The sequence below is a fragment of the Canis lupus genome, chromosome 23, assembly GCF_011100685.1.
Source record: "Canis lupus familiaris isolate Mischka breed German Shepherd chromosome 23, alternate assembly UU_Cfam_GSD_1.0, whole genome shotgun sequence".
NCBI lineage: Eukaryota > Metazoa > Chordata > Mammalia > Carnivora > Canidae > Canis > Canis lupus.
The window spans coordinates 950,858-974,900 of record NC_049244.1 but is presented as its reverse complement, the minus strand read 5'-3'; the positions used below and the strand labels follow the sequence as shown (position 1 = coordinate 974,900).

The 24,043-nt window shown below is 47.1% G+C and overlaps 1 protein-coding gene across 5 annotated transcripts in view; it reads right to left on the bottom strand.

Annotated features, from left to right (window-relative positions):
• Positions 1-24,043, bottom strand: part of SYNDIG1 (synapse differentiation inducing 1) — a 189,388-nt gene that overhangs the window by 62,885 nt on the left and 102,460 nt on the right. For all 5 annotated transcript variants that reach the window (XR_005376756.1, XM_038570215.1, XM_038570216.1 and 2 more), the window contains exon 3: positions 13,571-13,708. Coding sequence is in view for 4 of the 5 variants with exons in the window: in XM_038570215.1 (XP_038426143.1) it covers positions 13,571-13,708 (138 nt within the window). In the remaining variant the exon portion in view is untranslated. The remainder of the gene's footprint in view (positions 1-13,570; positions 13,709-24,043) is intronic.

Below are 24,043 nucleotides of genomic sequence, written 5' to 3'. Positions count from 1 at the left end.
CTATTTCTGGCTGACGGGAGGGTGGAGGGAGGTGAATGGCCCCGGGTCTTCCTCCATCTATCTCCAGTGACCCCAAGGGTGTACAGGAGACACCCACAGAGACCTCCAGTGCCTGACAAATGTGTCTTCTCACATCCTTGTGAAATGATTTTTTTTAATCTAAAGATGAGTCTATTTTAGAACCTACTGCTTCCATACTGTGCTTCCCAACTATCCTTCATGGTGTTGTACTTCCAACCTGTTATTCTCTGACTTAAAATGCCCTGTCAACAGACAGTCTTCTCGGCATTCAGGGCTCTCTGGTCCTTCCTGCCTTCTCAGCCCTATGTCTGTCGACTTCCTTCTGCTGCTTAAAGTTTATGTCAGTGTGATTTTCTCCTTCCCTGACCTTCAGTCATCTCTGTCCTTATCATTTCCAGCTCTGATGCAGAAACAAGCTAGATGGGCCAGAGAATTAACACTCCCTAATAATAGGCCTCATTCCATGACTGATGCCCCACCCCCTGTCGGTGGAGCACCTTAGAGGAGCGAGATGGGCTCTGTCTCCCAGGGCTTCCATAGTCCCTCATGGGGCATGTCCCCAGAGTATAGTTTGGAGGCCTGATTTGATCTCAGTCATGGCCAACTCCTTCCAGCTCTGTCTGGATACTCTTCAGGAGATACTACATTTATAAGCTACATGACTCATCTTTAGGAAATGACCAAGCAGTACATGGGTGTGCACATCTCTGCATCAGCACAAAGGCAACCAGGACTTAGTGAGCATCTAAGAAATGCCAGACCCTGTGCTTGGTTTCATTTACACAGGGATGCTACCTCCTCTGAGTGTGAATGAGGCACCCAATCCTGTGAATGGGCTTTGTCCCATTTTCTCACACACTTGTCAACCTCAGTACTGTTGTACTTGGTCACTCATGCAGAGCAAAGAGCCAGTTCAACTTTCTGTGGGCACCAGAAGGAGTGGGAATTCAAGCAACAGAAAATCTAAGTTTTCAATGGAGCTGTCAATTTTCTAATTAAAAAATTCCTGTGATGAAATAAATATATTCTCTATATAAACAATTAATGAAAGAGAGAAATGCATACCTCTGTTTCTGGTTAGGTCTCTAGTAAGTGCTCTGCAGTAGACAGCTAAAAACCCTAGAGCACATATTGAAAAAATTTTTTTAAAGCATCAAAAAGATAAGGAAATGAAGGGTTATTAGGCTAAGGCCACGGGGAAGGCAAGAATCTGCAGGGGTAGGCCAGGCACAGGGAGACACTTCTGCCCTGGTGATGTTTGCTGACCCAAAAGAAGTGCCTGAGAGGGAGTGTTTTGGGTTACTTTTGGGGCTCAGAGCCCACCAAAGAGGGAGATCCTGGAAAACCAGTCCCCACCATAGGATAGAGCACCAAAGATCTATCATTGACGAAACAATGAAGTAAAAGTATACCCACCCTCTTATGAATTATAACCTGGCTTTGCATCCACTCAAAACTTGAGCTTGAGGGTACTTGGGGGGCTCAGTTGGTTAAGCGTGAGCTTCTTGGTTTCAGCTCAGATCATGATCTCAAGGTTGTGAGACTGAGCCCAATGACAGGCTCCATATTGAGCTCTCCATACTGAGGTGAGGGTAGAGTCTAATTGAGCTTCTCTCTTTCTCTGACCCTCCCTTGATCATGTACACATTTTCTCTCAAAATAAAATAAATAAATCTTAAAACAAAAACAGAACAAAACAAAAGTTTGGACTAAGGTGACCCTGAATTCTTTGTGCCCCACGTCCTAGTAAAAGCAAAGAAATACTTATCCAAAGGAAGGAGGCATCACTCTAATCCTCAAAATATTCCATGATGCTTTTTTTTCTGAAAATAATGACCAGAATGCAACAACAAAAATTTAAGAAAGTATGTCATGAGTGAGAACAAAGAGAAATAAAAAAAATAGACTCACAGGAGTCCCTGATATCATAATCATCAGGTATAGACTATAAAACAGCTCTGCTTAGTATGTTCAAGAAAATAAGGGGTTTCAAATTTAACAAGTAACTGCTATAAAAAAGTGTTATAGCAGATCTGAAAAAGAAGAACAAATTCTAGAGCTGATACATTAAAACGAAAAAAGTATTATAACTTGGTGAATGGGTTTATCAGAAGTTTCAACACAACTGAAGATGATATTGCCACCCAGAATTCTATACCTAGTGAAAACACCTGTAAAAATATAAAGTAATAAAACAATATTTTCAATGACACAAAACAGCATTTCACCAGCAGACCCATATTAAAGGAAATTCTAAAGGATGTTCTCCAGATAAAAGGAACACTATTCAAGCTGAAAGGTCAAAGATTTAGGAAGGAATAAGGAATGAAGTAAGTGGAGTATGTGGATACATGCAAATAAATACTGACAATATAAAACAGTAACAGTAATATCTTCTTGGAGGTATCTGTATCTGTCTATCTATCTATGTATATCTAAAAAAGGAAATAAGAAAGGCCCAAATTCATACTTTGAAAAGATTAATAAGTTTGATCATGTAGATGAAACTGACAAAATACTAGAAAAATACAACTTTCATTTATTTATCAATATTAAATACATTAAATCAGTAATTAAAAGTTTTCCTACAAAGAAAACTCCAGGCCCAGATAGTCCACCAGTGAGTGCCATGAAAGAGACAACAAATAAACCATTTCAGTTTTATATAAACTTTCAGAGAACAGAAAAACGGGGTAATGAATGCAGGGTCAGTTTAACATTTTCCAATCAGCCAGTGCAGTTTAACCTCATTGTAATCGAAGGAAAACACTCACATATTTTTTTCATTTGACAAAAAGCTTTTGATAAATTAAACATCCTTTCATGATTAAAAAATAAGGTATCTGAAAGATTCTACATTACTATTGAGGTTGGAAATCTTCCTGTAGACACCCAAGACAGGATGAGGATGTCACTTAAATTCAACAAAACTTTTGCAAGTACAGTCTGCAAAGATAAAGCAATGAGGGCTTGGGGATATGAACTTAGGTGATAAATAACAAAGATATGCAAAGAAGTAAGTCTTATGACAGTCACCCCAGTGCTCACTGGTGGGGGCGGGGCCAAGATCGGGAAGAATGTGGCAGGGAGGACACTGGGGATAGTTTATTTCTTGACCCAGGTCGATGGTTACTTGGCCATGTGCTTTACAATAATTTGTAAAGCTATAAAATTATGTACGTGTACTATTTCAAGTGTTATTTTCAAACTAAGAATGTTTTGAAAATCATCTTCACATTAATGGTGTTAAAACAAACACACAAATAGGGGCACCTGGCTGGCTCAGTGGGTAAAGTATGTAATTCTCAGGGTTGTGAGTTCAAGTCCCATGTTGGGGGTAAAAACCACTTAAAAATAAAATCTTTAAAAAAAACCCATAAAACCCCCCCAAAAACAAACACAAACACACTCGTATGAAGGAGGAGAGAAAATCAATTCGTTGCTCGCATTTGGGGCTACTTTCTGTGTAGTCCTTTTCCATTTTTCTGACTTTCAGAAATGTATAACAATATGTCCCACACCTGGAGAGCTCAACATTATAATAAATGAAGACATAAAAAAGAAATTATTCGGCTGATTCTTCCAACAAACAACCTGGGATAATTTTTAAAGCCACAAACTGGGTCTTGTTGGAAGGATAAATGGGGACTGATAAGAAAGTTAGTAAAAAATAATTTTTACATGGGAACCCAAATCTATCAGCATTAAATCGAAAAAAAAAAAAAAAAGGGAGCATGGTTGAGGTTGAATTAGAATGCCTAGGCACCAAATGTGGGCACAGCACAGAAGAATTCTCTTGGCATCGCAGTGTTTCCTTAGGACCTCTCCCCCAGGAGCCCCTTCTGGTGTGCAGTTAACCTGCTGCTGTGATCCTGAAAAATTTAAACAAACGTGCTGAGCTTCAGCTTCCTCACTTGCTGGGCCAGAGAGAACCTACCTGGCTGTTGGCCAGTGGTCCTTGCAAGGATGAAATGTGATCGACTGAAACTTATTCTGAAGTGGTTCTGAGTGTATCTGAAGGATTCATAAATAGCACAGACCCTGATGTGAACAGGGTCTACCCACCTTTTTCATCTGTGAAATGGTGATAATACTGGTACCTGGTTTCATAGGGCCTTTGTGATAATGAGGTGCCCATAAAGCATTTTGCACACTGCCCAGCTCAACTGAAGTCAATGCCCTTACTGTCTTCCTGGTTCCATGGAAGGGTGCTGCTCTCGTCCAGTAAAGAAGAAAGACTGGATGTCAGCTTATTATATCACCTACTATACTTCTGGAGTCAGGTCTGGTTCAGACCACAGGGAGTCTTCAATGCTCCTGAGTCCTTGGAGGAAGGGTAGTCCTTGGGGATAACAGGGGATAAATTCTCAGGTTGCTGGATGCCCAGGTGACTAGCTCAGTACCTGTGCTTCCCAGAGGAGGGATACAAGACACATCTGTTGCACGTCAGAGTCCCTTAGCCTCCTGCCTCAGGCTGCTCACCTCCTGCTCTGCCCCAGGCCTTTCCCCCCACTACAGCCCAGGCAGCCACCTCACTCTACCTGTGTGTGGCCATGGGAGTGGGGCAAATTCCCTCTTCAGTGGCCCCTGCCAGAAAGGTCCTGTGCTGAGAGGTGGTGGCCAGCATGCTAAGGCACTTGCATTTCTCTCCTTCCTTCTGTGCATTGTTTCCATTCTCCCTCACTTTCATTGGCCTGGGATTGTAGCTCTAAACCTCAACTTTGCTGAGGTTCCATGTCTAGAGAGCCTGGGGCAAGTCCAGGAGGCTGGCAGACCCCTCTGATTGGTGCCCATCAACCTGTGCAATGGTGTCAGGCATCTTCTGGGGCCCCACAGGGGAAGCAATGCCTGCGTACAAGCCCCCACGGGCCAAGCCAGGGCCTCACTCGGCCACCGCAGCAAGGGCTTGCCCCCTTGCAGCCCAGCATCTCCTAGAGAATGAGGCCAAATTGATATACTGAGGAATAACTGTAGTTCTTTCAGAATCAGACATAACATGGAACGGTGCAGTCCCCAAGGAGGTTAAAGTATGTCCTGAAATATTAGAACAGAACCAAGGAAAAGCACATGCAGCCAGCCTTTCCCATAACATAAAACCAGAATCTCTTCTGTGTACACTATTTCTTCCCTCCTGGCTTGCATGTTCAGCTGCAGACAAATGCACAGTGGACATCCATCCTCCATCTTCTGAGCAGTGCTGCCAAGACGGCTCCTCCAAATGCATTCTGGAACACCATGAGTAGACCTTGGGTGAAAAGCTGGGGGTAATGAAGGAAGGAGGAGGAAATTCAGGAGCAATCTCTTCCCTGATCTCCCACGGTGGAAACAATGCCATTGCCTCAGCATGCCCCAGATACCCTGAAGCTCCCTGCATCCCTGGAACAAGAGCTGGTGCCCCTTCACTGACTGCCTGAACCACGTGTGTGGCCAGGGAGTGACATCCCTGTGCTCTGCAGCTGGCACAGAGACTAAAACATGAAGGTGTCCAGCTAATGGTCATTGATATCTGCAGGTGCCTGGAGGGGGGAAGGGCAAGGACCCAGAAGCCACTTGTAGGAAACCACCTGTGTGGGTGCTGTGGAGAAGCAATGTTACAAAGAAAAAGATGTCTTCACATTTAATCATCTCTCCATGTCCCTCTGGTAAAATAAACACACACACAGCATGGGAATCATTTCAGCTGCAAGAGGTCAGAAGTCTAGGCAATGAGCACAAGTTTCCTGCTTCATGTTTTTAAATCATCTGACCAATGTCATTTTTCAAAGGGCAGATCAGTTTGTTCTTTCGGTATCAATAAAGTGGAAGATGGGGCAAGTTATCCAAGTCCCGGTGGTCCCGCGGGGTGGTTCTCTCAGCTCCAAGAGAGAAGTGGCTCAAGAGCCACTTGGACGTTGGATGAAAGCAAATCCAACAAATAGCATTATTTGGCTGCCTGCAGGGAAGCCATGTCTTCACTCTCTTTGAGAGGCATGATGTCTTGAGAGTGATGATAGAAAAGTTTGGGGTGTTGCTGGGAAATGGGGTGAAAACATTGACAAGAAGCCTATGAATCAGCCATAATCAATTAGTATTAATGTCCAAGGTGGAGATTCAGGAGGGAAGCATTCCAGTCCCGTTGGACAGTGATCGCGTCTTCTGCCAGGGCCGATCTGAGTGGCAGGTTTTCACACCCCAGATGCCATGATCGTTTCCCTCCAGCTTTGCAGAATTCGTACAGTCACTTATTCAGAGGGAAAAAGTCTACAATGTACTTGACTTGTGTTTCCACTCTGCTAGGCAATTCAAGTTCAGGAAAAATAATAAGTACCTTTAGGGAATATTGTTACTCACAATTGCCTGGTTCTCTCCCATGATTTAATATTATCCAGTCCTCACAGAGTCAGAAGGGGGAATGGCAGACATATCCCTAGGAGCTATAATCAGGGCTGTTATTTCACTAAGAAAACAAGAGGAGAGGATTCTAGACTTACCTATTTCTTTCCTATATGAGTATTTATAATGTCTAAAGCAAGGCTCATGGTTTCTTCTAACACCCGAGCCCTATTTGGGGGTAATCAGTCACCAAGCATATAGTTACTGAGCACAACCTGGAGATAGGCAGTGATGCTGGGTGGGGAGCTAGGAGCTGACTCTGGCTCTGCCCCTGGACATGTGACTGGGACTGGCTACTTGGCTCCTCCAGACCTATTTCCTCACTTGAGGATGGGGATAGGAGGACCCTCCTCAGATGCCTACCATAGGGAGGAGTGAAGGGCACGGTGCCTGAGCCCAGCAGACACATGGTGCTGCAGCACTTCCTGCTGCCCCCTCCCCCTTGCCCTCACACCCTCCCTTCCCTTCTTATTTTGTCAAGATTCCGTACCCTGTCCTCACACCTGCTTCTCTGCCTACATACTGAGTCCCTACAGCTCTTGCTCTGTGGTCTTCCTCAGGCCTGGTGCATCCCCTCTGCCTGGGCCCTGGAAGGGGAGCCCTGCACAGGGCCTGGCTGCCAAGGCATGTGCATGGGATCAGGCACCACAATCCTGCCATGCTCTACCTCGCCTCCAGGTCCCCAGACATCAACCCCTGCTCCTGTATTAGCTTCCTGTGCTGCTGAAGGCCCTGGGGCCCCCATCCACCTCCTGTGGCTCTGCAGGAGCCCATGCACTCCTAAGGATGACAACTGCTTCTGCTTCTCATCCTGTGCCCCACCCCACTTGAGATCATTTCCCCAGAAATTCTTTCCCCCCTCTGTTGGATCATGTTCATTAGCATACAAATATGCTACCATGTCTTCCACTTAAAAGGATTTTTCTTAACATCACCTCTACTATTAACTACTCCCCCTTTCTGTTCCTGTTTACAGCAAAACTCTTCAAAAGAGGTGACTTGATACACCATACCCAATGGCTATCTCCCCATAATCCTTTTAAAACAGATTTATTTATTTATTTGAGAGAAAGAGAAAGAGAGAGAGACAGAGAAACACAGAGACAGAGAGAAAGAACGAGTGGGAGGGACAGAGGGAGACAGAGAGAGAGTCCCAAGCGGACTCTGTGCTGAGTGCAGAGCCAACAGGAGGTTCCATCTCATGTCCTTGAGATCATGACCTGAGCTGAAACCAAGAGTTGGGCTCCTAACTGACTGCACCCAGGTGCCCCCTCCAAAATCTTCTTCCAAAATCCAAAATCCAAAAATCTCTTTAAAAACTCTTTGGTTAAAGTATAACATATCTAAAGAAAAGTGCACAAATCAGTAAATGTGATGCTCAATAAGTGAGTCGCTCTTCACTTACTGAGTGTTACACTCGTGGGGATGCTGGCATGTGTGTAACCTGCACGCAGATCAAGAAGCAGAGCATTCCCAGCACCACAAGCTCCTCTCATGCCCCCTACACAGTGCCTGCTGTCCTGGTTTCCAGAAGCACATATCAGCATTCCTGGATGGTTCTCTCTGTTTTCTCCTGAGCCCACCGGCATGGCCTTTTGCTGCTAGCACCCTTGAAACTGCTCTTGCCAATGCTGTCACCAGCCTCCTCATCGCTGGAAGCTTAATGCTTAGACCTCATCTTACATTCCTGTCCTCCCTCAAACACCAAATGTGCACAACCAGGTGCCTGCTAAATGTCTCCATTTGGAGGCTAACAGGCATTGCAAACCTGCCAGTGTCAAAGCCCAGCTCCACCTGCTCCCTTAGAACACAGTATACCCCTCCAGCCAGCAGAACCCATCTTCCAGAGGCTCCTTCCCTTATCTCTGCCTCACGCCCACAACTGAAATCTGTTGGCCATTCTTCCAAAAGCCATCCTGGTCTCTCTCCCTCTCACTGAATTCCCAACCATGACTGTGGTCCAGACTGCCCTGGATGATCCACTCCTGGATGATCATACCAGCCTCCAGCACGGTGTCCCTGCTTCTACCCTTGCCCTCCACATGCTCCCCTGATAGAGTGTAGACAGGTGGTGTCTTTCCTCTGCTCAAACACTTCCATGGCTTCCCAAAGAAAAAGCCAAAGAAAAAGCCTGAATCACTGTGATAACCTAAAAGGCCCTGTGAGTTCGGTCCCCACCTGCTCCTCTTGGCTCATTTCCTCCTCCACACCCAAAGGGCACCTGCTGAAGCCACACCGGCTTCCACATTATTCCCTGTATGCACCAGGCAGGTTCCCCACACAGGGCCACACTGGCTGTCCCTTTGTCCAGGATGCTCTTCCTCAAGAGGTCTGCATGGGTCAGCCTGTAGTTTCATTATGAGATGTCACAGCCTCAGCAAGCCTTTCCATGGCCACCCTATTTAAAAATGTATGCTCCGTATCTGTTTCCAACTTAACTTTTCTTCTGTATAATGTATCATTATTGGACACTCTATAAATTTACTTTTGCATGTTCTCTACTTCTCATCATGAGAATGTCAGCTCTGTGAAGCTGCTTCGTTCACTGCTTCGTTCTGCACCAGAGCACACAGTAGGTGCTCAATAAATATCACATGAATCACTGGATTTTAAGGACACTATTACAGGCCAGGTTGGACTCTTGTTCTTCTAGGTTTTATACGATAGAGAGATTCCCCCCCTCCCCAATTTGTCCAATTCCCTTTGCTAGTGCTATTCATAAAATTCATAATCTGATTCTTAATACCCTTTTCTCGTTTAATTACTGTTATAATATTGCAGTTAGTAAAAGAAAGAAACATTTTATAAAATGAAATGAAATCAAGACATAATAAATACCGGGATGTAGGCAACCTTCGCAGCAGATGCAGCACATGCAACCCTCTGGCCTGCGCAGGTCCTGACCCAAGGCCTCCTCGGGGATGGTCCCTAGCCTCTGTCTCACTAGTATCTGCCCTGTGGAGGTGATTGAGGATGCTGAGGGCAAGCACCACAATCCTGTCTAGAATGGACCTTTCTCATTGCAACCCTCTGCAAGCAGGGTGGGGATGGTGGATTTAGAAGCAAGTACTGCACTTCTATTTTTGTTTGCAAACAGATAATTGTCAAAATTATACTGCAGAAGATTGGACTTTAAGGATTAGAACTATCAATATTTGTATCATGTACCCATAGTTGCTACCTCTCCAATTTCTATACATCATTTAATCCTTTGAAACTTCAGTTTTCTCATCCACAAAATGAGGATAATAACGGCCCACTTTTCAAACTCATTGCAAAAATTAAATAGAAAAAAGTGTGTGTAATAACCAGCCCACAGCACTCACTCAGCAAATTAGGGATTCATTTCTATCCTCCACATTATTCAGAAGCATCAGTTCCTAGATGGATCTCCCCAAACTGCACACAACACTTTGCCCTCTATAAATTGGTTTATAAAACCTGCTTGCACTGAGAACTGGATTGAACAATTAATGCAGCTGGAGAAAAATAAGGTTGGAGATGACTGCCATGCCCATTCCCCCACGGGTCTCCATGTCAAGTCCTCCATCCTGACGGCCCAGCCAGCCACCTCATCCAGAGGTGGTTCCGCACCAGGCCCTACTGGGAATCCCAGATCGCTGCCAGCCATTCTAGCCTTAGGACACCATCTGACCTCACTGCCTCCAATTTCATGCTTATAGAGTTATATGATGGTAGTGTTGAGTCACAGATTTCTTATGTTCAAATGCAGATTACCCGGCCCCACCCCCAGATGCTCTGATGGAACAGGCCTGCGGTGAGGCCAGACAATGCGCATTTTAAACTGTGCTGGCTATGTTGATGCTGCTGGTCAAGACCATGCCCTGAGAAAGCAGGTGCACAGTACTTAACATGGGACCAGCACCCATGTTATGTGCTCAGCAGTTAGTTTACTAGCACTTTCAGTACTATTGTTACTTTTACTTAACCTTTTTGAATTATAAAATCTGTTGGAGAAAATATCCTCTGTCTTCTTCCAGGTGTCCCTTCACATGTGCAGATAGACAGCTGGGATGTGCAGTAAAGCATGGTCACAGTACCTGCTGCTTTGCAGGAACCTTGTGAGGACTCTCTCTAACGTCACTTCCCTGACCTCGCTGGCTACATGCCATAGGTTATTTTGATACCATTTTATGGATCTGGAAAGTGAGGTGTGGTAAAACTGCCTGCTGACCTGGACCCAGCTGGAATAAGGCAGAATAAAAAATAAGCTGGATTTTGTAAGTCCAGGGAACCTCTTAATTCTCCTCCCCGCTGCCCCATGTCATCTAATCACTGAGATTTGCTTTGTTTTGTTTGCCTGGAATGGATGCACATGTTCCTGAGTGGTTGGCTGAGTGGTTGTTTTGACAATGCACAGACATGATCTAATTGTCAGTAACTACACCGAGATAGGATCTATGATAAAAGGGAAAAAAAATCACCCAAAGTCACACTTGGATGTCAAAGATTTCCTTGTGAATGGTGTATGGAACTTCAGGGGTCCTGCCCTCACAGACAGGCAGTTTGCTCCACCCTGGCAGCACTGGCCAGCAGCCCACACCTGAGGGCAGGAGGCACTGCAAGCAACCCATGAAGATCACAGAGAGACTGGCTCCAGGCTCTCCTCTGCGGTGACGGCGGGGACTCCCAGCTGGCCTTGTTCGGGAGATCACTGATTTAATTCCATGTAATGACTCTCAGAATGTGTCTGTTCTATGTGTGCCCCACACCCTCCCCTTGGCTGCTGAGTGCTCTCCTCAGATGCCTGTTGCAGACTTTCTGTCTGCAGTTGGACTGAAGAGGCACAATGGTTTGCCTGGTCGCCTGACGGTGGGACTGGGAGTGAGGTGTGTCCAGGGCTGGTTGCCCGCCCCCGGGCCTGCGGGAAAGCCCAGAACTGCCAAACCTGGGGGCTGGAAAGCAGCGAGCACTGTGGGTGTGGGTCTCAGCCTAGGGAGAAGGATCTGGACACGGGCCATGTGAAGGGCATGCACCCACACAGAGCTCTCTATGAAACGTGATACTTCTTCTTGGCTGGGGTTCCACTGAAGGAAACCCGTGCTCATAGCACTGTGAAAGGAGGCACTGGGAGCCAGAGGGACCCCAGAGCCCCTCTTCTAATTCCTCTGCTGCAGACAACCCCTGAACTTCTCAAAAGTACTTCTCACTCAGAGCATTGTGATCCAAGGCCTCCATAGACACTGTTTTGCACATTCAACATTAAACAAATAATCAGAATGGTCTTTACCACTGAAGGTGTTAAATGTCATGATATATCAGCCCCAAGTAAGAGGTTCTTAAGTTGTGAAGAATAAAATTACTTTCTGAGAAAGAATCTAAATGCCAGTCTTGGCAATTGGGCCTCAGTTTTTATTAAGTGAACAATCCTTCGAAGACTGTGCACAGCTTGCAGATAGTACTCCCCCGCTCCTGCCTTCCAGCCTGGGTGGGTAAAGAGCTTTCTCAGCAGGGTTGGCCCAGGAGGTGGGGAGTGACCCTCTGTACCTCACCACTCCAGATGGCAGGACCAGGATGCAGGGGAGTGGGCTGATGTCACACGTGCAGCTCATGGGAAAAGCCGGAATTGCCTGTGATGTGTGATGTGTAATAAGCTGATTTTCTTTGCTCCACACCCCTGTCCTTCTCTTTCTTAGTGAAACTAGCCTGGCCTATGTGCAGCATGCTCACCAAGGTTCAGAGTACAGTTTACACAGGAGCGGGCAGGCCCCGGGCCTTGGGGGTCTTCCTCAGAGCATGTTCCACACACTGGGGGCATCTGTGCACATACCTCTTTCCAGATCTTACTGTATTCCCAATCCTCACTCATGCAGTAGGGCTCATGTCCCCCTCTTGGGGACAAGGTACACCTAGGCCTGACTCTGCCCCACAGCCAGCCACCCCTACAGTCTTGCTTCTTGGCCCATGCTCATTCCCCCCAGACAAGGGAGTCTTTGGCATTTATGGGACAAATTCACAAAAGTGAAGTTCAGCTGGAGCCTCCAGACCAAGCAGGATATGGAGCTAGGGTTCAGCCCAACCCCAGCAGTGCAGGACCATTCCCCTCCTCCATCCTACCCACCGCCTTCTAGAATCAGGACAACAGAACACCGCTGGGCAGAGCCCTGCTTCATCCCTCCTGGAAGGGCCTCTCCAGAGTCCCTGCTAAGAAGCACCTGCTCTCCCCTGATCCTCTGTGACATCATGGAAGGTGGAGGAGAGAAAGAAAAATGTATCAAGGGACTCTGCTCTCACCAAACAAAACCAGGGCTTGGCCATGGGACCTGTTTTCAAGCCAGGAGAAATAAATGTTTCAAACACAAGACCTGCCAGAGTTGGCTGTTTGCAGCCGGACCCCAAAACCCTAGAAGCTGGAGATGGAGCCCCGGTCACTGAGGGATGCTGGGCATGCCCCAAGGACACACATGAGTGTGGGTGCCACACTCACCCCACTGACCCAGGGAGCTGCCTTTCCACTGGTCTGGTTGGGATGACCAGGTGGGTGTGGTGATGTCAAAACACTGTGACTGGCAGCCTCAAATGTGTCCTTTTGATGAATAAAAACCAGCACAGGGCCAGTGTCTGCATGAATACTCTTCATTTGCTAGAGAACATTTTTCAAAGCCTGGCTTCCAAGAAGAAACAACAGGGAGGATGCTTTGCATGAAAAAGCCCCCCCCCCATGACCTTCAGGAGCCCTCACACTGGAGGAAGGAGAGCAGGACTCAAGGTAGGATGCGCCACTTCCTCTAACAGAGCTTTAGCTATGGAGGAGTAGGCACAGGCTGCTGGAAACTAGAACCTATTTTATATGAATGAGGCTGTCCACAGAGAACCACCCATACTCACACCTCCTTTCCTGGTAAGTTGGAAGTCTTTGCCCTGGGCATAGCGCCTCTCAGCCCTGGGTCAGTCCTGCAGGCATAACCCAGGTGCCTCCTCCAAGGCAGAACTCCCAGCACATGTCTGGCAGGAAGCCCTCTTCCTGAAGGCTGCCTGTCTTGCTCTGGGGAACCTGGGGCAGTCCCAGCACTCTGTGTTGAGGCCTCCTGGCCTCTGTCAGCCTGTCCTCTGACCATAAAGTGTCCCGCGATAGCATGGGCTACAAAGGCTTCTTGGGTTCTCCTTCTCAGCAGCCTGGGTGTGCTGCGTGTGGGACCGACCGAGACAGGCTTACCTCATGAGACAAGTAGAAGGCCGCGATACCCAAAGGCCAGAAGCAGCAGAGCATGGAGAAGACACTGAGGCCCAAGTGGTCCCTTGGGGGCATCATGAGAAAGTTGTCCTCGCTCTCTGTGTCACTTGAGTAGTCGCTCTGCAAGAGAGAAAGGGTAGGTATGGGACAGGAGAAGACAGCATTAATAACAGGGTCCCTGTACAATGCCCTGGACATGGGTGTTGACCCTGGCACAGAGCAAACCCTCCTGGAAAAGGTCACTGTTGTTATCACCTGCAAGTATACTTCCCCCTAGAAAGGAAGCCCTTATTAGGAGATCCTTATCAAGAACAAGAGGAGAAAAATACCAAGTACTTGGTTCTTGGATTGTTCCATAGAAGACCAAATCCTATGGAAGTCCAGTATTTCACAGATCTTTGGGATCCAGTGACACATAGTCGGAGTAGAGGATTAATCTATGCAAAGATGGGATGGGCACTCTCAGAGTCCAGCATGTGGACTCCTCCCTTTATTCTAAGACTTCAAACCGGTTCACAGGGCTAGGCAGGGCTGGTGTGGGGCAAGGAGGCACTCTCTGAACCCCTTTCCTTTCCTTAGACTCTGATCTGAGTTAGGACACTGCTGAGCCTAGTGTCAGCCCTGGGTGTTCATGCTCCTCTGGAAGCATGAACTGCTTCTGTGAGAAAGCTCCTCCAGGACAAGGCCGCTTGGTGGGCCTGTGGGTTCAGATAGCCTCCCAGAGAGTCTGGTGCAGGAGTTGGCAACTGGCGCAGGGATTTGTAAAAAACAGCTCAGAAGACTTCAGCACTCATCAGCAATGGGAATCATGGACCCAACATCCCCGGGGAAAGCTCACCAGCTCCAGGATGCTAGATGGCTGCTGTCCTGCCAGCACCCCCACCTCTAGATGCCATGCCTAAAGGACGCTTTTTGCCTCATGGATTATTCCATTTTCTGGGCCCCCATAATGAATTTTCTCTCCTCATCACAACATGGCACACTCACGCTGACTCATCCAAAACCAGGGCCAGCCTATCTATGTGCTTATTTTATGCAAAGATGGAACTGCATTTTACTCCAGATTTTCTTTCCTAAAAAAGAAGTGGAGCATTTCTTCCTGAAAGAGGGTCATTAGCTTCCTCACTCCCTTTGCCAGCGCCAGTGGTTGTTAAACATGCAGCCTGAGGATGCAGGGCAGAGGCATTTGGTGCATACTGCAGGCACACTGCCCACTTCCTCAGGTGGCATCAGGGGCAGGTGGTGACCTGAGGCACCAAACACTCAGGCGGACACCATGTGTGAACACTAAGCTGCACAGAGGGAGGCTGTTGCTGCCAGGACCACCCCAGCAGTGCCTCCATGTGCCTCCCCTGACATTCCCACACACAGATGGACAGACAAAGCCCCCACGTGATCATGGGTCCCTCCCTATTTTGGTTAAGTAAATGCATGTATCACTGCCACTCAGAGCCTCCAAGCAGTGTGCAGACAGCCGTGGAGCTGCAGGGAATTAATAGAAACTTCCCGCTAGGGCTATTTCTGTGTAGTTATGGAGAGCAGGCAAATTCTGAAGGTCTCATTCAAATTACAAACAAGGACCTTCCCCAGAGGGCTCATGCTTGAAGTGGATGATGCACTCTCTATGCAGCCCCCCTCCACCCATCATACATGCACACATGCACACATACTGTAGGGACAGTGGGTCGGGGAGCCAGGAGGCATCCCTTGTCACAAGGTCTGGCTCCTTCCTGCCAGGGAGGCCTTTTGACCCGGGGAGTCACCGGCCACTGGGGTCACATCCCCTCTGTGAGTCTCGAGCCACATGGCTTCCCTTCCATAGAGCCTCAACTGTGAAATTACTCTTCTTTTCACTCTTGTAGCACTGCTTTCCATGTGGTTCCCCAAACAATGAAGGGAAATGAAAATTATGGTCCTTATGTCTGTCCTGGAAGGGTACTAGGCAGCCCCAGGAATGCACAACTCACAAGTGAGACCTGGGACAGGAGGGCTGGTGAGAGAGAAATGCACATGTGCCAACCTGCTGGGAAGCCACAATCTTTGATCTGAATGGAGGAGTGCAGTGCTCCAGGCTGAGCCTGAGCATCCTCACGGCTGTGGTCTCCTGTCAACACCTTGGCCTCTAGACTCTCACTCTGGATGTAGGACTTGGCATTTCAGAGCTGTGGGGGTGGCTTTGCGGCCACACAGAAGGTCCTCTGTCTGAGGAGCTGGTGAGGGCTGGGAAGGGAGCCTACAGTGACAACGGCAGGGCAGGCCATAGCCACGGAGCCCCTGAAAGGGGTGGAAGACCAAGTATAAAGGGGCAGCACTTCTCCCAGTCCTAGATTCAGACACTGAGCTCCTGAACTTCCCACTCACAGATCAGGATGCTGCCGGTGGATGTGCTTGCACACAGCCAACAACCCATAGACTATGGATATTTTAGTTTCTTGGCTTATATGGGCCTTTCTGTTTTAGTTTACTAAGAGTTTTAATATCTTTGTTGGCTGGATTCTCACAGCAACTCTAGAAATAGGTATTGTTACTATTTTTATTGTTATTTCTATTTTATGAAGGACAAAGCTGGGCCCTGAGAGCTAAAAGTCTTACTGAATCACAGAACTATATAGTCAGTGGCCACTCTTTCCAGAATTCCGTACTGTAGGCCGTGCTGGGCAGCAACCGCTTGGCAAAAAGCAAACCCTGCATGGGCTCAATTGCCCCTTGCCCAAAGGTAAGGTGCCCCTCTGCCCCGCCCACCGCAGGGATTCCAATAACTGAATCCAGACTGGCTGTTCCACAGTGATGAGAGGGGGGCCAGTGGCAGCAGTCAGCAGAGAGAGCTTTCCTTGTCACATGGCCAGTGCCTTGTGAACTGTTGCCACAGACCACCTAGGTGCGCTGAGCTCCGACTTCCATTTTCGGAATCTGCTTAGAATTACACCACTAACCCCAGGAAGCAAAGAATTAGATTTCAGGGCACTCCCCCAAAATCTTCACAGATTTTTATTTAGAAGCAGAAGGGAATCACACTCTGTAAATTGCAAAGTTGTGGCTACATGGTACCAAAATAATTAGTCAATTTTGATTAAAATAGATTTTAAAAATTCAGACAAATTACAGGGCAGAAAGAAACAGCCCAGTTCATTTTATGTTCTGTCTTCTGTCGGTGGTTGTTCTGTGGGTATAAGCAGCCATGGGCATCTTGCCACCATATGGGGAGGGGAGGGGAGGGGAGGGGAGGAGAGAGGAGGGGAGAGGAGGGATGGGGAGGAGAGGGGAGGGGAGGGGAGGAGAGGGGAGGAGGCCAGCCTAGGTGAGGCTACATAGATACCAATAAACCAAACAGGGAATACATTTTCTAAAAATCCTCTTCACAGGTCATCAGATCAGAGAATTGCAAGGTATACTGAGAGCATTCCCCAAGGGGGTTTACAGCTCTTGCGGAGGCCCCATTCTGAGGGCACGGGCAGAGGAAGCAGGCTGCCAGGTCCCTCAGCTGTGCCTGTTGCTCCACCGGCACCCAAAAAATGGCCCATTCTCTGCCTATGTCCATCACCTCCACTCAGACTGGCAGCTCTTGTCCACTTGGGGTTCCCTTCCTTTCCCCTCCACTTGGGGTATTTTAATAAAACAGTCATAATGCAAAGCATGATGCCCCGGGGTTGACACATCTGCCAACCCCTTGATGCTGCTTACTCATCTGGAGAGCGGCTCTATGTGGCCCCAAGGGAGAGTGTGGAGGCACACAGAGCAGGATGGGACTGCTGTGGGCCTTGGGCCGGCAGCTTGAATTCAGGGCTCCCCACGGAGGTTCCCTTTCCAGGCATGTAGGGGTGTTTGTGCTGGAGTATTCTTGACAGCACTGTTTAAAAACAGCAAAATCACAAAAGAATTCTACAATGAAGTCTATATATTTATGGAAAATCATGATATTAACATTTATTTGTTGTCCCAGAAAGTTTGTAAAAACTCAGGTGAAAAACTAGAGTAGAAAGTGGAATAAGTTATATTTCGTGCAGAATGTCAGAAATTAGATGCTTCTGGATGATGAGGATATTGGTGATTTTTTTTCTTTCTGCATTTCTGGGTTTTAGCATTTTTCTACAACAAGCAAGGTCATTTGACAATGAAAATTATAGAGGTACAGATGTGTCAACAGGTGCGGGGGCCTCTGCCATTCCTTCATTCTCACATAGATCCCCGTGGAGAGGGATAGAGAAATCACATAACGTGGGCACCTCGCCCAAAGAGCAGGTGGCAGAGCAGGATAGGAACACCTGAGCTTGCTTGCGAAGACGCTGACCTCGCCACTGGTCCCTCAGCCCCGCCTCACTGAGGGTCAAGACCAGAGGCCTCAGAACAGCTAAGACACACATCTGTGTTGACTAGCATGGCAGCCATAGCCATATGGATCTATTTAAACTTAAATTACCTAAAATCAAATACACCAAACAATTAGTTCCTCAGTCAAATTACCACATGCCAAGTGCTCAGCTGCCACAGGAGGCTAACGCCCATCACACTGGACAGCACAGATGTACAACATTTGCAACATCTCAGCAAATTCTACTGGACAGCACTGTCTTAGAGGATCTGACCACTATTAACTCTAACCTCACTGTCTTCTACCCACAGGGAACTCTCTGCGATTCCTGCAACATGCTCAGCGTGTACCTGCTTCAGGGCTTTAGCACTTGCTATTCCCTCAGCCTGGAACTCTCTACCTCAGAGACACACATGACCAGCTTCCTCACTTCATCTGGGGCTTCATTCAAAGGCCACTTCTCATCATCACCTTCCCTAGATACCCTGTAAGACTGTTCTGCGATCCCCTTACCTACCTGCTGTGTCTCCTTTGCAGGTGGCACTGGCTCCTTTACTTTGACTCCCCTCCTTGAAGCATAAGAAGGGCAGAAAATTTTGTATGTTTTGCTCATGACTATCCTAAGAGCCCAGAACATTGCCTGGCACATAATAGGCACCCAAAGCACATGTGTTGAATGAAAGAAGAATTCGCATGTGCATGTAGCTGACATGGACAGTATGAACTGAAGCAGCGAAGCTCCCAGAGTTGGCCCAGATGCGCTGGAGCAACCAGGAGATTCTCTCCATTTGGGCTATTGGTGCGCATGGATATGCTGCCTCCAGCCCTGCTGCCCTCCTTGGCTCCTCTTCCTTCCCACTTGGAGTGCCTTCCCTGTGCACAGCAGAGTGCACATCCTAACTATCCATTCAGGCGAGACTGCAGGGATGGTGGGGAGAATGATGACTTGGTCAGGTTCAAGGCTGACTTAGGGCAACTAATGAGCAGAGCGGAGGAGAAGCCACCATGAGCATGCAGGCCGGGGGATGCAGCTCCTCTGTGTGTCTGTCAGATGCATACCCAATATTCTATGGACTAGCAGCTGCAAGCAGTGTGAGATCCCATCAATTCAAATTATTAACTAATTATTTTGGACGTATAATTGAATTTCTCCTACTAGGTAGGAATTGTTTTATAGACACAGATTATTTCCTACACGCATTGGGGGTAAGTATAAACCAACAAAATCTTCTACTCCAATAGTGAAACAGCCTCTTTGGGCCACTTTGGAAGAGTTTGTTCGCTGAACGTGTTGTTGCGTTTGGATGGCCCAGTGGAGAATGGGGCAAGGGGCTGGGAAGAGCTTTTGGCTTTTGGGCTCCCTTGGGAAGCCTGGGTGGGGGGAGTGGAAGGGGGACAGGAAGGGAGGAGCAAGAGGTCAGGGGTGTCACAGGCCTGGGGTACCACTGATGGAGGGCAGCAGGGCCTGGCAGTTGTATTCATCATCATGTGGGTAGAGACTATCCCAGAAAGAATCTCAAGTTCATGTCTGTCACTCCTTTTCCAGTGTTTGGCAAGGGCCAAGGAATTTGTGAGCTCAGAATTTGGGAATCAGCCCAGACATGGAGCAAAGCAGATTACGAAGACAGAACCCTAGCCTTTGCCCCAGTCTCTTTCAAGTATGTGATGCTTGGAGCACATGCTTCATGGAGTAGCTCCCTACTGCTCTGCATGGAAACAGTTCAAGGCAGAGACAACCAGATTTTCCCCAGCAACACTCACCAGTCATTGCCCCAAACTCACACCCTGGGCTCATCATTGGAAGATGAAACTATGTGCTGTGCCAGTAAAGTATCACACGTACTTCACTCTATTCTAATCCCTAAAACCTGGGAATTCCATTACTTTTTGTTCAACTCCCCACTGATCAAGGCAGTTCAAAGAACAGAAACACAAGACTTTCTAGTAGATACATATGCTTCATTGCAACATGTCTGATTTTGCTCCAGTAATGACAGTCTGTATTTGTTTTTTGGGGGAACATCACTGTGTGCATGACAATGCCAGTGGTGCATCATTTTTCACTTAATAAGGGGGGTGTTTCCCATGCTGCAGTTCATGCAGTGGGCTGGGGGCTTCCTGATGGGGCAGGGGAGGGGTGAGGACAGCCCTCAGACACCTAACCCACCTTTGCCTAAACAGCTCTACCTCTTTCTGTATGCATGTTGGGTTCCCAAGTAAACTTTAGAAAACAAATGGCTCTCAGCTAAAGAGAGGAAGGAAGGAAGGAAGGAAGGAAGGAAGGAAGGAAGGAAGGAAGGAAGGAGGAGGGAGGGAGGGAGGGAGGAAAGATGGAAAATGAGTGAATTGATGCATCACTCAGAATTTTTTTTTTTTACCTCCTGGTAGTATCTGTCACAATATTCTCTACATAATTTCACATTCCTTGAGGAGGGAGGTATTTTTAGAAGGCAATAATCCAATTAAGAGCACAAAAATATGAAATTTTTCTGAAGACAGAGGGAAAATAAAGTTAACTCAGGAGGGATAGTAAATACCACAGCGCTGTCTGGGGTGTTCTAGAATGAACAAGACCCACTTCCCATGATGCATAGTCCAGGGTACCTCTGTGAAAACAGGTGCACATAGTGCTGGGTCAGCCACCCCTCAGTGCTCACCTCCCACCTTGCCTGTCTCTTCAGGAAGCTCCCACTTTGATTCCAGGGTTAGAGCAGACGACCATAAATAATGTAAGGAGATTATTTGCAGGAGAGTGTGTGGAATAGAGTGGCCCTGTGTGCAAGCATGGGATGGTGGAAACTAAAGAGACACCCCTTGCTCGGGCACCTCTAAGAACCATGCTCTTTGTTCTATTTCTTCCAAGTTTGTGTTCTCCTTTGTGGTAGGGGTTTCGGCTCTTAGCTCCTACTATAGTCCCATGAAGGCTATGTTCCCAAGACCAATAGATTTGATTTCCTTGAGACTGCAATTCCCTTTAAAAAGGTTCAGCCTTTGGAGGCGGGCTTCAGGTGTCCAGAGGGCAACTCCTGGAGGAACTCCTGCCAGGCTGCATCTGGCATTCATTACCTTCAGACAGCAAACTCAGTGAGAGCGACCAACAAATGAGGCCGTGAACACCCTGGCAAGGTTTCCAGCCAGGTCTGAAGCACCTGGGGAGACGGGCATTCCTCCACACAGAGCAGTTATTGAGAGAGAAACTTCTGCTGATGGTTACTTGTCTTGGACAAAGTGCTCAAACTCATCTCTCTGTCTCTTTTTTTAAAGATTTTGCTTATTAATTCGTGAGAGATGCACAGAGAGAAGCAGAGACATAGGCAGAGGGAGAAGCAGACTCCCTATGGGGAGCCCGAAGTAGAACTTGATCCCAGGACTCCAGGATCATGACCAACCACTGTGCCACCCAGGTGTCCCACAAACTCATCTCTGGTCTGGGAAGTGTCTAACTATCATCTAAGGGTGGTTGAAGCCTTAAGATCTGTAATGTTCTGGAAATAGGAGCTGAATTAAATAAGGTTCATTAAGATTTAAGTCTGGGTATTGCTCCTGGTTTGTCCAAAAGTGGGGTGTATTGGTAAGACATGATCACACTACAGGGGTATTCAACATGCCAATTTCATTTTTATTAATTTAAATCCTTGTTTTCTAACTAGATACAGGTACTTTTTCCAGTGGTTAGGATAGGAGGACCAGCTCCCTCTATGACTTCCCCCACCAGGTTAGGTCTTCTTGAGGTCTGGAAGTACTCAGGGGCCCTGGGAAACAGCTTATAGCAAAATGCTTTCTTGAGACACATTGTAGTGTGGCTCCCTTAGAAGTAGATTTTGAGTAAAGGATTGAGGTGCATTGTTTTCCTGGGAGATGACTGCAGGAGATAATGGCAGGGAGGAGAAGTAGGACACATCTGGGAACACAGCTGATAAATGGTGTGTCATTGAGGCAGGCACCTGTATGACCTGGAGCCTGGTTCTGCTGGGACCTCAGGAGGCCAGAGTGAGACCATTCCCAAAGTTAGCCCACCAAGAGGAACCATCTCCTGGTGGTTATCAGGTGAGGGGACCTGGGGGCAGATGGTCCCCCAGTCCCCAGAGAAAGTCCTCAGGCAGAGGCCAGGCCAGGGGGTTTCTTGGTCCTCTTCTCCTGAGGAGCTATGGAGAGGGAGCACCTGTTACGGAGGCCATGGAGAAAATGAGGATGTTAGTAGATACCCTAAAAGTCTGAATGAGGGCAATACCAGATGGAGCAAGATTACCACACTCAGTGAACACCTGGGACGAGATGGGGGCCTATAAGAAATGTGGGTATCCAGGATGATAAACCCCACCCTTCCACACAAGTAATCACAAAGCACAAATGTGCATCATGCACGTAAGACCCGGTGTCCAAGAACACCACACGAATCAGGTAAAACTGATCTGGGCACAGCAAGCAACCACTGTGTTGGTAATTAGGTTACTTTTTCACTTTCATGTTTTTGTGTTTTATCCACAGTATAGATATAACTGAGTTGTACACTGGACTTCAGATTTTGTGAAGAATTCGAGGTTCCTGTCTGAAGGCCCCTTGCTCAGTAAAGGACTTGGGTGCAGCGTGTGAAAAGGCCCTGGGTCAGGAGCACTGTACATGCACAAGACTCTAGACAGTGAGGGAAAAGTGGGAGAGAGAGGTGCTCACAGCCAGATCATGCAGAGTGCTGGCCACTTTCCATTGCTTGAGAAAACCAGGGCTTATCCCACATCAGACAAGTGACCGGGAAATAAACAGGAACCTAATCTTTAATGGCTAACCCAGAGGGCTGGTTTACAACTGCAAACCAGCCTTAGCATGTCAAATTATCATTAACTGCTGAACCAGGTTCTGAAGGCGCATCCCTGCTTCTAATTTGTGCTATTCGCATGTGTGATTTTCTGCACAGAAGAGCTACATACATTATTGCATAAGGTGATGATTGTCCTTTTTAGATCTCCTTGCTTCCTGTCTACATTACATTTGTCTGAGGAACTCCAAACATAATCCACTGACTTCCTTACTGTTTTCAAATGACAAGTTCAAATAGCCAATTTGACTGGTTTGAAGGTCAAGAGGGGACCTAGGACTGAACTCCTAGCCCAGCCTCCTTGGCACCGTGCTGGTCCTCATTGTCAGAGTCCCTCATGAGCACGGCCAGCATCTGGGATGGAGTGCCTCCTGAACTTCATGGCCTGGGCACTCTGCCTGCCTCACCCTAGTCCAGGTGGAATCATGCTCAACCTCACTCACAGAAAGGACAAGGAAAGCTTACAGCAAGACACTATTTTTTACCTTTCGAGTTGTCAAAAATTAAAAAGCACAATCAACTGTATTATTAGTTAGGCTGTGGGTAAACAGGCTGATTGGGATGCAAATTGGTGCAACCTTAGAAAGCACATTTGTCAATATAGCACAATTAAATATGAATTGATTTTTGGCCCTGTAATCTCACTTCTAGGAATTTATCCTGAAGATTCACCTCCAATAATATGAAAATACGTATGCATGAAGTTATTTGCTGCAGCATTGTATGTAATTGCAAACTACTGGAAATGACTTACATGCTCATTCAAAGGAGAGAGCTCACGTAAACATATACACCCACACCATGGAATACAATGCAGCTTAAAGCAGCATGAAGGGCACCATGAGAGCTGAGTGAACTGGAACTGAGGTTATCAGTTTCCATCTGCTCATAAATAAACCAAAGGTGTGTATATGTGGATGTACACAGTTATATAGATACGTTTATGGAATATATGCATCAAATATTTCCCAGCTTGTTCTGACAAGAGTGCCTGGAAACATTGATCCTCCTCCCCACAGGCAGTGAGCAGACTTAGCACCCAGATGTTGGTTTCTAAATACCATTCTCCAATAAAAGCAGTCAGAGTTCTTTGGAGAAATGGCTAATTTCAGGGCTAGGGTTGCCAACATGTAAGATACATCTAGAACAGCTTGTTGCACCAGGAAATGATGATGAAGATGATTAAGGAATGTTGATATGCATCAAAAAGGCACAGAAGCAAAACTGAAAGGGCTTTTGAGTACATAACAAAGTAAGCATCACAATAAATACATAATAAAGTGTAATAAATGGAATAGTCCCCCACTGAATAAAAGAAGAATCAATGACCCAG